General features: G+C 39.8%; 1 protein-coding gene across 1 annotated transcript in view; it reads left to right on the forward strand.

The window, feature by feature from the left end:
* Positions 1–16,161, forward strand: part of PRPF18 (pre-mRNA processing factor 18) — a 28,933-nt gene extending 12,772 nt beyond the window's left edge. Inside the window, exons 5-10 of the mRNA XM_006772613.2 lie at positions 4,612–4,758; positions 5,996–6,064; positions 7,441–7,585; positions 7,909–7,955; positions 11,098–11,253; positions 15,898–16,161. Coding sequence (XP_006772676.1) covers positions 4,612–4,758; positions 5,996–6,064; positions 7,441–7,585; positions 7,909–7,955; positions 11,098–11,253; positions 15,898–15,978 — 645 coding nt within the window. The 3' untranslated portion in view covers positions 15,979–16,161. The remainder of the gene's footprint in view (positions 1–4,611; positions 4,759–5,995; positions 6,065–7,440; positions 7,586–7,908; positions 7,956–11,097; positions 11,254–15,897) is intronic.
* The last annotated feature ends 88 nt before the right edge of the window (positions 16,162–16,249 follow it).

The following is a 16,249-nucleotide window of genomic DNA, read 5'->3' on the forward strand; positions in this document are numbered from 1 at the left end:
TTGGATAAATATGGAGAAGTGGAATTGCTGAATAGTAAGAGTAAATGTATGCTTAACATTTTAAGAAATGCCAAATATTTCCAAATGCCATCAGCATTTTTATTGTTAGTCTTTTAAATTTTAACCATTTTCTTATATGTGTAATAGTATCTCATTGTGGTTGTGTTCACATTCCCCTGATAACTAAAGATTATGAGCATCTTCTTGTGGAATTCTGTAGGCTATATTTTCTCTGTGCAGTGTGTATTAAAATGTTTTGTTCATGTTTTAGTTAGGTTGTCTTTTTATTTTTGAATTGTAGAAGTTCTTCATTTATTCTGGATAGAAGTCCTTTGTGAGATACAGATATATATTTTGTGACTATTTTCTCCTATTCTATGGTTTACCTGTTCTCTTATTCGTTTCTTTTGTGGGGGAGAGTTTTAAATTTTGGTGAAGTCCACTTTATCAGCTTTTGGTCTTATGCTTATTGCTTTTGGTATTTTACTTAAGAAACCTTTGCCTGTCCCAAGGTCTTGAAGAAACAGTCTTCTGTATTTTTTTTTTTTTTAGTTTAACAGTTTTAGCTTTTACATTTAGAGTTCTGATATTGTTTTATGGCTCAGCATATGGTCTCTTTTGGTTAATATTCCATGGGCTTTTGAAAAGAGTCTGTTTTATTTTTTATGCTTTGGGATAAATGTCATTTACAATAGTGTTGTTCAGAGATTCTGAGGCTTTATCATCTACTTGCTCTAGCAATTATTTAGAAACAGGTGTAGTTATTTATGGCTGTGTAACAAACCACCAAAAACTTAGTAGCTTAAAACAATTTATTATAAATTTTTTTTCGGTCGTCTATGACTATCACAAATCATTCTGAAACCTAGTAACTGAAGATAATTTATTATCTCTCACAGTTCTGTGGTCTGATTGGGTAAGCTGGCAGTGTTTGGCTCAGGATCTTGCACGTGGTTGCAGTTAGGTGAGTGGTTAAGATCATCTGAAGGCTCCACTGGATCTGTCTTCTAACTTATCATAAAACCTTTAAGGTTCATCCATCTTGTAGCATGTGTCAGAATTTCCTTTTTTTAAAATCCTCACCCGAGGATATTTTTTCCCATTGAAAGAGAGTAGAAGGGAGGAAGGTGGAGACCGAGAGAAAAAAAAAACATGGATGTTCAGGAGAGACACATTGATTGATTGCCTCCTGCACATGCCCCGATTGGAGCTGGGGAGCAGACCCACAATCCAGGTACCTTGACCAGGAATCAAACCCACAACCCTTCAGTCTGTGGGCCAGTGCTCTAACCACTGAACAACTGGCCAGGGCAGAATTTCTTTCTTTCTTTCTTTCTTTTTTTTTTTCTAAAAAAGGGCTGAAACATATTCCATTGAATAGAGGGAGAGAGACAGAAGGAGAGAAACATCGATGTGAGAAAGACTAATTGATTGGTTGCCTCCCACACATGCCTGACCAGGGCCAGAGATCAAGCCTGCAACCAAAGTATGTGCCCTTGACAGGAAAGGAACCCGGGACTCTTCAGTCCACGGGCTGACACTATCCACTGCGCCAAACCGGCTAAGGCTGGAACAGTCTGTTTTACGTTGGTAAGAACTTAAGTTTGAACAAGTTCTAAAGTTCTACATTTTTAGTTCACCCAGCCCATGTTTTATGTTTTTGATGTCACATTTTACATCTTTTTATCTTGTGTATCCCTAATTTCTGTAATTATAATTATTTTTATTGCTTTTGTCTTAACCTTCATACTAGCTTTGTACATGATTAATTCACTACTCTGTATGTACCTTTATCAATGAGATTTATACATTCATATTGTTTTCTTATTAATTAGCTTTCTTTTCAGTTTAAAAAATCCCTTTAACAATTTCTTGTAAGGCCAGTTCAGTGGAGATGAACTTTAATTTTTGCTTTATTGGAAAACTCTTTATCTTTTCTTCAATTCTGAATTATAATTTTGCCAGGCAGAGTATTCTTGGTAGGAACTTTGTTTCTTTCAGTACTTCGAACGTATTGTGCCATTGCCTTCTGGCCTGCAAAGTGTCTCTGCTGAAAACTGCTGATTGTCTTATGCATGTTTCATTGTATATAACAATTTTTTTTCCCCTCTTGCTCCTTTTAAGATCTCTACTTGTGTTTATTTTTTGACATTTTAATTATAATGTGTCTTGGCGTGGGTATGTTGAACTTTCTGAGGTATTGCCAACAGTTTCCCACAGCAGCTCCACTATTTTACATTTCCAGCAGTGCAACGTGTCCCATTTATTTATATGCTAGTGTCAGAGCCCGGCCTGAGCTCTGGTGTTCTGAGTGGCTTTGAGTCCATATATTCTTCTAAATTCTCCCACTTGACTATACCAGGGCTGGTTCTTCCTCTAACCCTGCCCACTGTACTAACTGTTGGGAACTTAGTCCAAGTTCCCCCTTTATCCTCTGCTCACTAGATACAGGTGTTGGGTCTGAGCCCCCCTGCCTAGGGATGGACCTCCGTGAATGCTGGGTCTTAGATGGAGAAGCCATGAGAGGTTGCGGGTGTATAAGAATGAGTCTTGGTTGCAGAAGCCAGTGGCCACACAGCCATCAGACAAGAACAGTCCTCACAGGAAAGTCCATACAGGCAGGCAGCCAGACACCAGCTGGTAGAAATCCCATAAAGCAGCATCAGTCTCTGTACCCACAGCTATTATCTGAGCAGCTGCACGCTGCCTCCTAGACTTACTGCCTCATATCATAGTGGTACCTGAGTTCTCTGGCTCAGCAGCTTCTCCTGTCTCTTGCCCAGCTGCTTTCTCTAGCAGACTTCTTCACACACTCCATCCTAGCTGTTCTCTCTCCATACTCTAGCTTACTAGCTGGTCAGTAACTTACTTTTTTACTATTTAGACAAAGAAGGCTTTGTGCCAATAGTTACATCAATCATATTGGCTACTGAAGGGCACAGTGTACTGTCAGAGGGCTATGGCCTTGCAGCCACTCGTGGTCTCTTGGTCTGATTAGGATTCCCAGGCTCAGAGTCCTTGAACATCCCATTTAGGCTCATGCTCAGAGCGGCATTTGGCTATTCTGGTGTATTGATAACAAGGCCTCTGTGCTCTCATCGGCCTTGACTATCTGGGGAGCTGGCATGGTTCCCACACCTAGCCACCACTTGTTATTTTCTGGTTTGTTTGTTTATCATAGCCATCTTAATGGGTGTGAAGTGATATTTCATTGTGGTCTCTACTTACTGGTGATGTTGAGCATCTTTTCGTTTGCTATGGGCCATTTGCATGCCTTGTTCAAGTCCTTTGCCCATTTTTAATCCTGTTGGTTATTTTCTGTTTTTAAGTTGTAGGAGTTTCTTTGTGTTCTGGATATCAATCCTTATCAGATATATGATTTGCAAATATTTTCTCCCTTTCCTTGGGTTACTTTTTCATTCTATTGATAGTGTCTTTGATGCATAAAACTTTTTAACTTTTCTATTTTTGTTGTAGTTGTTGCCTGTGCTTGTGCTGTTGTATATAAGAAATCATTTCCAAATCCAATGTCATGAAGCTTTCCCCCTATGTTTTTCTAAGTGTTTTATAGTTTTAGCTCTTGGATTTAGGTTTTTGATCCCTTTTGAGTTAATTTTTATATATTGTGTAAGTTAAGGGTTCAGCTTAAAGTGTTTCCTTCCTCCCTCCCTCCCTCCCTTCCTCCCTCCCTTCTTCCCTTTTTTCCTTCCTTCCTTTCATTTTTTGTTTTGTTAATCCTCACCCCTGGATATTTTCCCCATTGATTTTTAGAGAGTGGAAGGGAAGGAGGGAGGGGGAGAGAAACATTGATGTGAGAGACACATTAGTTGGTTGCCTCCTGCACATACCCCGACTAGGGTTGGGGATTGTACCTGCAACCCAGATATGTGCCCTTGACCAGGAATTGCACCCATGACCCTTTGGTGCTAGGGCCAACACTCTAACCACTGAGCGACAACAGCCAGGGTTTAAGGCTTTCATTTTTATTAATAGTCACAAACTGGGTGTTAATAGAATGTGGAATTTGCTGGTGTTAGAAATGTAGTTGCTAGCCTAGGATATAGAGGAGACACTAGTTTTATACTGTTGACATTTCTGAAGGTTTTTGGAGTTCATAGTAGCCTTCAGGTGGTTCTCAATGATGGTTGTTGTACCATTTAAATTGTAATTTTGATATGGTCACAGGAGGAGGCAAATATAGTGTTTATCTACTCTGCCCTCTTGACTGGTAGTCTGAGATGAATTATACTTATTACTAGAGGCCTGTTGCACGAAGAGATTCGTGCAATAGGCCTTCCCTTCTCCTGGCTGTCGGCACCGGTTTTCCTCCGGCACCCGGGGCCCAGGCCTTCGCTCCGGCCGGAGACACCTTCCGTCTTCCGTCCTCACTGCTCCGGTTCACCTTCAGTCTTCGCTCCGCCACTTGGAGCCTATGTAGGCAAATTACCCGCCATCTTTGTTGGCTTAATTTGCATACTCTCCTGATTGGCTTGTTAGCATAGTAAAGGTATAGTCAGCTTACATGTTTGTCTATTATTAGGTAAGATTGGTGAAAAATCAAGTGAAAGATCAGTGAAATTTCAAACTAGGTATAATTTTCACCTTTCTCAGGGATTGAGGAATGATCTGAAAGCAGCTTTGGATAAGATTGATCAGCAATACCTCAATGAACTTGTGGGTGGTCAAGAGCCTGGAGAGGAAGACACACAGAATGACTTGAAAGTTCATGAAGAAAACACCACAATTGAAGAGTTAGAGGTAATATCTACATCCACCTTACCTCGTGCCCCATTACTCCTTTCATTCCCTGCAACAAATGGTTGAGTTCATCAGATTACTCTGTTCAGAGCATACTGTCGGTTTTGGTCATTACAAAGGCCCTTCTTTCATTTCATGCTTTCATTCATTCAGTCTCTTTTTTTCTCATTCTCCACTCACATTCCCTACTCTCTGCCTTTAAAAGTAGTCATTCGAGTATGTTTGATGTGCATTATTTTATTTGTTGTTGGTCTTCTATAATTAGTAGTGTTTTGTGTGCATGTGTTTTTTATTTCCATAAATGGTATTGTACTGTGAAATTCTTTCTGCTTTTTCCTTTTCATTCTTTGAACTGTTTTTAAAATCCATCCTTGATGCCTTATGTATGTCTAAACATTTGCTTTTAACTGCTAATACTTTAAATCTTGTGGCATTCACTGTCTTTTCCTTGTGTTCCTCCATAATATGAACAACTAGATTGCTCCCTGCTCTCTGTAACCACAAACAGCTTTGTGAAGAATAATCTTGTGCATCATCCCAATGGACTCAGAAGTGGGATCGCTGGGTTTATGTATAATTAACTTGTCTAAGACTGCTAAGTTGCTCTCCAGACGGCTGTATTAGTCTGTACCCTACCAGTAGGGTGTCTTGTACATCCATAATCCCTGTCAACACTGGGCAATCTTTTGTTTTCTAATTTTTGTCAGTGTGTTAAATGTGGAGTGTTACATGTAATCTCAATTAAAGAGCAGTATTATATTACTTAAATATGTACCTCAAGCAAACAATATGACTTAGTTTAAAGCTCTTAATATAGTGTGAAGTGTTAGTTTTTTTCCCTTTCATTCCTTGCTCTTGCACATGTTGATGTCACAGGAGGATGTCCTTTTAATTGCACTCTCCCAACCACCACCATAGCACCTATCTATTCATGGAATGGTACAATTATCACAATCTAATTTTAGAACAATTTTGTTGCCCTGAGAAGAATTCTCATATGCATTAGCAATCACTCCCCTTACCCCTTCTTCTGTCTTTTGATTCATAAAGGAGAGCATGCTTTCAAAATTTAAATGGCAAATTACTGTTTTTAAAAAATTTTATTTAGAAATTCCATTAGGTTTTTAAGTAGAAATTGGACAGTCTGTGTGATAAAGAGCCATGTTTAGACTGGTGTTTATGACATATATTCATTTGTTGCTCTTTACTAATGAGCAGGAGCATTATTTTTCTTTAGGCATTGGGAGAATCTTTAGGAAAAGGTGATGATCATAAAGACATGGACATCATTACCAAATTCCTTAAGGTATGTACTTTCAGGCTAAGAAAGGAGGACATTTTGGTTAGTTAAGAACTATTTTTATGTTTTTGTATTGTTAAGAGTTAAAGACTGGGAAAGAAAATCTCAAACATTTCTGGCATGTACATGGTTTATGATATTGCAATGTGCTTGGATATAGAGGTTAACCAAAGACAGTATATTTCTGTTCCTCTTGGCACTTTAAAAAAACTGACTAACATAAACACAAAGAAAAGAATTATAGCAGTGGAATGAACAAGATGTTTGGGGAGGTCCACATTTTTTAAAGCATTCTAGGAAGGAGCATAGTGAGGGTAGAGTTCTAGAACCTTTTATGAGAGGTGATGACAGTAACAAAAGGAAGGAGGTAAGAAGACATTGGCAAACACATCAGTAACCTTTTAGGGATTTCATTTTCTCATTTCTACAGATAGCTGTTTATTCTTCCTCTGATATGCTCATTCCATCTTCTCAGCATTTCTGTCTTTAGTATTTTAGGTAGAGAGTGTGCAAATCCCAGGTTCATTTCAGCATTTAGTCATAAATTATTTGTGTTCAGGCCATGAGATTTAAATGCAAGATATGCTTTTACTTGCATTTACAATTTAAATATAACATTAGTCATCAAGATTCTGCATCAATTGAGGAAATGATAGGGAACTAGATAGGGCATGGGAACGGGGTAATATGAACTAGAATTTTCTCTGAGAGTGACTGCCTGTCCTTATATAGGATTACACAGGGACTGGCACTAGGGGAGTATGTTCTCTTCAGCCTTCACTGTTTAACTGCTTCTAGAAGGGTGCTCTGTATATAGGTAAACCCAAGGGACATTACAGTAGTTTTCTGGGGTGGGACAGGGGAGGGTATGGATTATAGTTTCTTTTATTTCTATTCCTTTTTTTTCTTTCCTGCTCTTTAAGTTAGGCACATTAGTGGGAATTTTAAATTGAATTGTTGTTTCTACTGTAAAAGTAGAAAGTCCAAATACTACAACAACATAGTTGGGTGATTCATTAAATATCACAGCACATTTATTAATATGGCTGATGATCTAGGTAAATTTTATATAATAAAAATGCAAGTAAAAGCTTATTTCTATCAGGTAGTTACTCAGGTAATATTTTTAGGGGAAAATAGATTATCTTTGAGCTAGGAATATATAGAGAATAAGAAAGTTTGTGAATTGCCAGAAGCGCTTCTTCAAAACATATGACAATAAGCAGGTATAGTTCATTCATTAAATATTAGTGGATGGTATTGTAATCAGTTGAGAAATTAGTTTTAAGGATGACAGTTAACTATTTTGTGTGTTGGGGAACTTTAAACTTGTTCAACAACTGGATGGCATTGTAGTCTAATTTTACCCATGCTTTCAATAGTTTCTTCTTGGTGTTTGGGCTAAAGAATTGAATGCCAGAGAAGATTATGTGAAGCGCAGTGTGCAGGGTAAACTGAACAGTGCTACTCAGAAACAGACCGAGTCCTATCTCAGACCCCTTTTCAGAAAGCTACGGAAAAGGGTAAGCTTTCTCAAAAAAAATGCTTTTATTAACTGATTTTTAAAAATAGAATATATAAAATTAGAATAAATGCAGTCTGTAACTACACAGTAGCTTCCAAAATTAGTTATGCATTTTTTTCTTTTTTCTTTTTGTTTTTTACTCTTTATTGTTGAGAGTATTAAAGATGTGCCCACTATGTCCTCCACTTTGCTCTCTCCACCTGGATCCCGCTCTACCCCAGGCCTTCTCCACCCTATTTATTCTCTATGTCCATGGCTAATACATATATGTGCAAAATTCTTTGGTTAATCTCTTCCTCTCCTTCCTCCCCATTTTCCCTCTAAGATTCATCAGTCTGTTTCATGCTCATGTTACAGAGAGAATATGTGAAGGTATATTATCATGCTGTGCTTTGGAAGTATGGTTATTTGTCTATCTAGGTTGTGTACATTATATTTCATTTAGTGTGGGAGAGTTTTACATATAAAACTGAGAAGAAATGTAAAATGAATTAGTAGTTAAAAAACAAAAATCTTTTGCCCTGGTCAGTGTGGCTCAGTAGTAGAGTATTGGCCCACACAATGAAGGGTCTTGGGTTCAATTCCCAGTCAAGGGCACATATCTCCACTGAGGGTTTGTTCCCCAGCCCTGGTCCTGGCACGTGCAGGAGGCAACTAGTAGATGTGTCTCTCTCACATCGGTGTTTCTCTCTCTCCATCCCTCCCTTTGAGTCTCTCTAAAAAAAAAATCAATGGAAAAATATCCTCAGGTGAGTATTAACAACAAAACCTACCAAAAACTAAAACTTTTTATTTTCTTATGTACTGTCAGCTTTACTGTGGGGCATTCAATGTTAAACTTTCAGACCACAGTGTATTTTTTTAGTCATTTTAAAGGTAGGTGTAAAAATTCTTAAGATCATGTACTGGATGTGGGCAAGGTACATTTCATGAGTGGAACAGAATTTAGAAATTTGTAGATTGTTGGTTATAGCTTAGAACAAATTTTCCCATAGAAACAATGCTATGTAGCTATAAATATCTACTTAATTCGTAAAATAGCTGAAGTGTTGTACTAATGATACAGTGGAATTTAACCACCCTTTATATGTGTTCCTATGAGAAACGTTCCAAGTCAGGCTCCTAGTGTCATCTTTCCCGTTTCAGGACTGCAGCAGTAGCAGACCCCTTGTAGGGGAGACTTCTCCCTGGTCTCAGTGTCTTTCCTCCTGGGTGGCCTCTGGGAGGAGGTGGCCTGGGGAGAGAGCTCTGGTGTCCCAGTGCTGCTGGGGCAGAGTTTAGAAAGAGAGAGAGGAGACTCTCAGTTGGTGGAGGGGACCAAGAAGAGAAGGGCCGAGTGCACCGGTAAAGGGCATGCTTGGTGGGCCATAAGCAGAGGGTGCGGGGGGAGCTCTGGGCGACCGTGCCTCCCAAGAGAGTAGCAGGTAAGCATTTCAGTGCAGTTGGAGTGACAGTTCCAGAACAGGAGACAGGCCCTGATAGAAAAGTGGGAATGACATTGCTTATGTCTGTCCTCTGAGTATCTGTATTCACGAGAAGGGACCGCGGCCTTCCTGGGTGATTGGGTGGTCTCCTTGATCAGAGCCTCATGCTGATGAACCTAAGGTATTGTTCTTATTCCCTCTATAGGAGAGTCAGTTAGTTTCATCAAAGAAAATGTTTTTGTTTTATAGCTATAAACTTTATTCTTAGATAGTTTCTGTTAGTTGCATGCTACTTACTAAGGACTGCATTGGAATGGACGGTTAGGTCACTATCACTGCAGAAAGAATTTAGATCACTTGCCTTTCCTTTTGTTACATTTCTCATTCTCATATATGAGAATCAGGTAAAAGTTTATTTTGTGTAAACTACAGAAAGAACTGAGAAATAACCTATTTGGGGAGTTTTCTTTGGAAATTTAGGGAAAGTAAATATTGGAAATTTTCAGTTAATATCCAGTATTAAAATTAACATACATAGAAATCAGTGATAAAAATTTGTACACACCCCCCCTCTTTTTTTCAAGTTTTTTTTTTTTTTTTTTTTTTTTTTTAGGCATGTGCTCTTGGCTGGAATTGAACCTGGGACTCTTCAATCCGCAGACTGACGCTCTATCCACTGAGCCAAACTGGCCAGGGCTGCCCTTTTAAAATTAAGCTTTAAAAAAATTGAGAAGCTAAGCCAGTGGTGGGTGGCAGGGGTCGCAGCGTGGGAGCGGGAGGTTGGTATGGGGGCACTGCAGCAAGGGTTGTAGGGCAGGGTGTCCCCAGGTCCCCAATGCAGCCCCCAGATGAATCCACAGTAGTTTCCTTATATGACTGGGCCCCTTATATAATTGGCAGCGACGCTTGCCCAGAGCCTAAGAGTATTATAACAGGTCAGGCAAACCGGGGAGCAGGACGGAGAAATGAGCAACCCCTTAGGCTAGAGATGAGGGACACTTAGGGAGACCTCTTCCGCTATAACTGTTAGCCCTGGTCAATGATGACAAGACCACTGCGCAATCTGAGTTCTGGAAACCAGTGATGGAGTGTGTTCAGACTGAGACCGGGCGAAAAAAGAAAAAAAAATGAGTAGAGCAAATCCAAATTTATCTTTAGGGTAGAGGTGATCTTTCAGTTAACCTATTTGTATTTCTTTGTACACCTTTGAATTAGGTATCAGTTAGCCTAGTATTTGTAGTACCTGATTTTTAAAAAAATCAACACCGCATATCAAACACATATGTGTTTGATGTTTTTAAATTAAAATCTCTGAGGCCTGGCTATGTAGGCTTCTCTGAGACCCTCAGAGTCTTTTAGAATTTACCTGCTTTCTATTTTGTTTTACTACTTCTTTTTTCCCTCTTCACAAGTCGCCAGGTTTGGTTTAGAAAAGGAGCCATTTGTCTTCATTGGTTTCTGTCTTTACATTTCGTAGCTTTTATTTTTAAGGTTCTTGCCAGGTGGGAGGTTTGGAGAGCCAGTCTCATCCTTTAGCTATTTGACTCATGGGCCAGTACTTAATATCTGTTTACACATCTGCTGTGGGCCTTATATAACAGTCCCAGCATGCAGAGCTCCCACTGCTCTCAGAGGTCTGACTGCTGTTCAGGGAGTGGATATAGTTTCAGGTTGGATTATGGAAAACTAGCCTCTGTCTTCTGTGTGACCGCCTGTTGAGAAGACTAGGTTGAAAGGAGATCCACACTAGGGTGTCTGTCAGTACATCAAATACCTACCTGATAATTCCATATCTGAAATGCGTCAACTGTCAGTGCACAGAGGCTGCAGAGGAATGTTTGTCCTTTTACACACAAGGTTAGCTTTGGTTTCTGTTTTTCCATGGACATCTGTGGCCTGGGCAGGACAGTCAGTCATTACATATTTTAGTTTCTTTTGTTTGAATAAGGAGGATGGTAATATTTTCAACATGCTTAAGAAATGGATGAAAATTACAGCATGAATTTCACAGTTGTGAAATACTTGAAATAAAAATTTGGATCAATACATTATTTCTGTTTTTCTGATCTCTTCTTAATCTTTCTTTCTAGGCTAATGATGCTTATCTTCAGATGGCCATTGGAAATGCCCCTTGGCCCATTGGTGTCACTATGGTTGGTATCCATGCCAGAACGGGTAGGGAGAAGATTTTCTCCAAGCATGTTGCACATGTTTTAAATGATGAAACACAGCGGAAATATATTCAGGTAAGCAGCTTGGATAGAAAGGACATTTCTCTGGAGGTTAACATTCTCCAGTTCCAAGTATTTTGAGAGCAAAGGAATTATAGCAAATAGGATATAGCATGATGGGATTTAAGTTCATTTCTTATAAATACTTGTGATTAAGACATCTTCACTAAATAAAATAAAAACTTTTTAAGTTTCATATATGATGCAAGACAGGGCAAAGGGTTATGCTTTTAGTTACCTTAGCATTGAAATAAGACTTTTGTAGTTTGCTTTAGAAGTTTAGTGATGAGCAGTTAATTTACACTATTTTGCAATCTTGTTATTTTTAAGGTAAACTTAACATCTATGATAAAGAGTATGAATAGTACAAATTTGGCTTTAATGAACATAATTTTTAAGTAACATATAACAACAATACTTCTCTACACAAATAACTTTAAAGTGTTTATAGTTTTATTTTCTTTGTTCAGTTGCTTAGGCTTTTATATATATATAGATTAGCATTTAAAAAAATGATTTCAGGGTGTTTTTTTTAATCCTCCCTCCTTAGATTCCAGATATGCTCTTCAGGTGCTGGGTTGTGAAGTTACAGCCACACTAGAGGCCTGGTGCACGGATTCGTGCACTGATGGGGTCCCCCGGCCTGGCCTGTGGGGATTGGGCCAAAACCAGCCCTCCAGTATCCACCAAGGGGTCCCAGATTGCGAGAGGGCGGTTCTTGGGTGACACATTCTGGATTTGGGTTCCCTCCTTTCTGGTTACGGGTGTGTCACCTGGGATCCACAGCTGCCAAGTCACCACAGCTGGGCAGCTCCTCCATTGAGCGTCTGCCCCCTGATGGTTATTGCGCATCACAGCTACTGGTCGGACGATCGCTTAGGCAAGTGGGGCCTTGACTTACGAGTGTCCCGACTACGTATCCACCAAGGGGTCCCAGATTGCGAGAGGGCGGTTCTTGGGTGACACATTCTGGATTTGGGTTCCCTCCTTTCTGGTTACGGGTGTGTCACCTGAGATCCACAGCTGCCAAGTCACCACAGCTGGGCAGCTCCTCCATTGAGCGTCTGCCCCCTGATGGTTATTGCGCATCACAGCTACTGGTCGGACGATCGCTTAGGCAAGTGGGGCCTTGACTTACGAGTGTCCCGACTAACGAGTTTTTCGAGATATGAGCTGTCTCTCGGCCGATTTTTTGCTTTGACTTGTGAGCTAAAATTCGGGTTACGAGCCAGCTTCAGATACCCCACTGCTAGTTGGTGCAGCAAACGTCACAGTGAACGCCACAACATCAGCCCAGCATCACGTGTCTCACTCGTTCACTTTAAGATTTGACATACGAGTAATTTGAGTTATGAGCTCTGTCACGGAACGAATTAAACTCATAAGTCAAGGCCCCACTGTGTGTGTGTGTGTGTGTGTATACACATACATACATACATACATATATATATTAGAGGCCTGGTGCATGAATTTGTGTACGGGTGGGGTCCCTCGGCCTGGCCATCCATTGGAACCTGTTGGGGCCGTCTTACCCAGTCCAGGAGGAGGAACTAGGAGGTTGGTTGGCTGGGGGGTAGGGACTGCAGGAAGTTGGCCAGCCGCCCTGATCAGGGCCGACTGGGGCTGGCCTGCTGGGGGAGTAGGGCCCATGGGAGGTTGGACAGCCGTGGGAGGTAGGCTGTGGGAGCACACTGACCACCAGGGGGCAGCTCCTGCATTGAGTGTCTGCCCTCTGGTGGTCAGTGCGCATCATAGCGACCAGTTGACTGGTCTTAATGGTCACTTAGGCTTTTATATATATAGATATATACAGATAGATTCTCTTTCCCACGAGGTCATGAAGCTCTTAAGAACAGAAAATTAATTTGGGAGTAATACTAATTATCAGGTTATTCAATATCTAATATAGGCCTGAAGTTGGGTGATTTTAATTTTTGTGAACCCAAACTGAGAAACTTTAAAATAATTTGTGCCAAAAATGGCACTGGATGTAATTAAAATTAAGTGCTGCTGTCCTTGGTAGATGTTATTTTTAATGACTAATCAATATTGCTGTAGATACATAGATTTCAGTAAGACATTTGACAAAGGTTCTCCTTGCAAATAAGAACACATGCAGGTAGATAAAACAGTTAATAGGATTTATTTCTGGTTGCAGAAGTCTTCCCAGAACTATTCTAATTTGTATGACTTAGAACTGGTGGATGAGAAAGTTAAGAGGAATAACTGAAAACGGAATGCCAACTAAGGGTTTTAAAAGATCACAGACTGAAGGATGAGTTTCAAGAGACTGAATGACTTTTAAGAATGACGGTTTTTGTCATCAGTGTAATTATTACTATAAAGTTATAGACTAGGGAATAACTGACCTAATTGCAGAAGAGATAGAAAGAAAGCACTTGAAATTTGTGAGGTCATGGGAATTTGTGGTGTATATTGTAGTTGTCTAAAAAGAACTGAAGGCCATGGTACCACAGATACCAAAGGTACAGAACAAAGGCTGTGCAGTAGCATAATACTGAATTCTGTAGGATTGGCCAGATTACATTTGGAATGTTGTACTCAGTTTTTACACTATTAAAATGTTCTTATGGTGTAGTGTCTCATGCATACAAAAGAACACATATATCATGTAAGTTAAAGTAAACAAGACATATCTAAAGGCCTTGCCCTGCTGGAGTGGCTCAGCTCAGTTGGTTGAGCATAGTCCGGTGCACCGAAAGGTCACCGGTTCGAATCCCATTCAGGGAACATACCTAGGTTGTGGGTTTGATCCCTGGTCAGAGTGTGTACAGAAGGCAACCAACTGATGTATCTCTCCTCTGTTTCCCTCCTCTCCCCCTTCCTCTCTCTAAGCATGTCCTTGAGTGGGGATTTTAAAAAGAAAGGCCTAGTTTAAGAAATAGAGCATTTTGAAGTTCATGGATCTGTATTCTCCTTCTGTACCCCAGAATAGCCATTATTTTGAATTTATGTTTGCTTTTGCTTTTTTTATACATTTTTATTGATTATGGAGAGGAAGAGAGGAGAGAGAGATAGAAACATCAATGATAAGAATCATTGATTGGCTGCCTCCTGCACATTCCCTACTGGGAGTCGAGCCTGCAACCTGAGCATGTGTCCTGACCAGGAATGGAACCATGGCCTCCTGGTTCATAGATTGACACTTAACCACTGAGACACACCAGCCTGGTTTGCCTTGCTTTTTCAAAAATAATCCTGCCATGTTATATCTGTATTTCTAAACAACATATTATTTTTCCTTGTTTTTGAGTTTTATTAAAATGCTCTTATACTGTATGCAGCCTTTGCCACTTGCTGCTGTTAATTTTTTAAGTATTTTTTAAAATTGATTTCAGAGAAGAAGGGAGAGAGAGAGAAACATCAATGATGAGAGCCATTGATCGAATGCCTCTGACATGCCCCACACTGGGATTGAACCTGCAACCCAGGCATATGCCCTTGACCAGAATTGAACCCAGGACCCTTTAGTCCGCAGGCCAGTGCTCTATCAATTGAGCCAAACTGGCTAGGGTGCCACTTGCTATTTACATTCAACATGGTTTTAAGATTTATGCCTATCAGTTGTTTTCAACCAGAATTTCCCATCTGGACCACAGAACACAGATGATGATTTGACTTCCTATTTTCTTTTACAATGTTTTTATTGATCTTAGAGAGAGAGGAAGGGAGAAGCATAGAGTGATAGAAACATCATTGATTGGCTGCCTCCTGCATGTCCCCTACTCGAGATTGAGCCTGAAACCCGGGCACGTGCCCTGACTGGGAATTAAACCAGCCATCTCTTGGTTCATGGGTTGATGCTCAACCACTAAGCCACAGCAGCTGGGCATGCCTATTATGTTTTTCAAAGATGGTACATATGTAGCACCCTTCAGTTACACAGGAAAGGAGCTGTCTCATTATGTACACGGATGCTTTATGCTAGGCAGTGGGCTTCTCTACTGGAACCTGGTGGAGAAGGGCTGAGCTGTTTCATGTAGGTCTAGTTAATTCATTTCGACTGCTGTAAAATGTTCCATTTGTGAGCATACTTTTTCATATATTCTCCTATGATGGACATTTTGGTTATTTCCAGTTCTTTTGCTATTGTTATTGTGAACAATTCATCTATTACCATCTTGTACATATCTCTGGGTATACATGAATAAACACTTCTCTAATTATACATGTGAGTGGTATTGCTGGGGACTGCCATATTTTATTTCATTTATAAATTATTTTGATTCTGTTTTTAAATATTTTAAAAGTTGTTTTTGAAGAGAGGGGTATGGGAAGAGAGAAAGAGGCTGACAGCGATGTTTAGAGAAACATCAGTTGGTTGCCTCTCATACCCTGACTGGGGATCGGACACACAATCTGGGTATATGCCCCGACTCGGGATCGAACCAGCAACCATTCAGTGCTTGGGATGACGCTCAACCAACCGAGCGTTTAAGGATGAACTTAAATGTTTCTGTAAAATGTGAATTTTACATTGTCTTTTATGTCATATTTTTAGAAAATATTTTTATATATTTCAACAAAAATGTGGCCACACTGCCACATTTTAATGGGGATATTGGTAATCGGGAGTGAGTACAGGACAATTAGAAAAGTTTCACTGTATCATAACCTTTATTTTCTTTATTTTCTTAGGGATTGAAGAGGTTAATGACGATTTGCCAGAAGCACTTTCCTACAGATCCATCAAAATGTGTGGAGTATAATGCACTGTGAGATCTGTGTATAACGTGAAGATAACAATAAGAAACTTAAGGGAGCATGATATGGACTTCTGCAGTTACCAACAGGAATGAAGGGAGAAGAAAACGAGTTTCTAGACTCTGGTTTCTACCTGGTGCAACTCGTGGTTTTTTAAGAACTATCTTGGCTCTCATATCACATCTGACTGCATACTGATTTGTGTCTTGCTTTTATTTTAAATAGTTGAAAAGCTAAGTTCTAATAGACTCTTCCCCATAATTTAAATGTATAAACAGTGGTCATA

The sequence above is a fragment of the Myotis davidii genome, unplaced genomic scaffold, assembly GCF_000327345.1.
Source record: "Myotis davidii unplaced genomic scaffold, ASM32734v1 scaffold544, whole genome shotgun sequence".
Classification (NCBI taxonomy): domain Eukaryota; kingdom Metazoa; phylum Chordata; class Mammalia; order Chiroptera; family Vespertilionidae; genus Myotis; species Myotis davidii.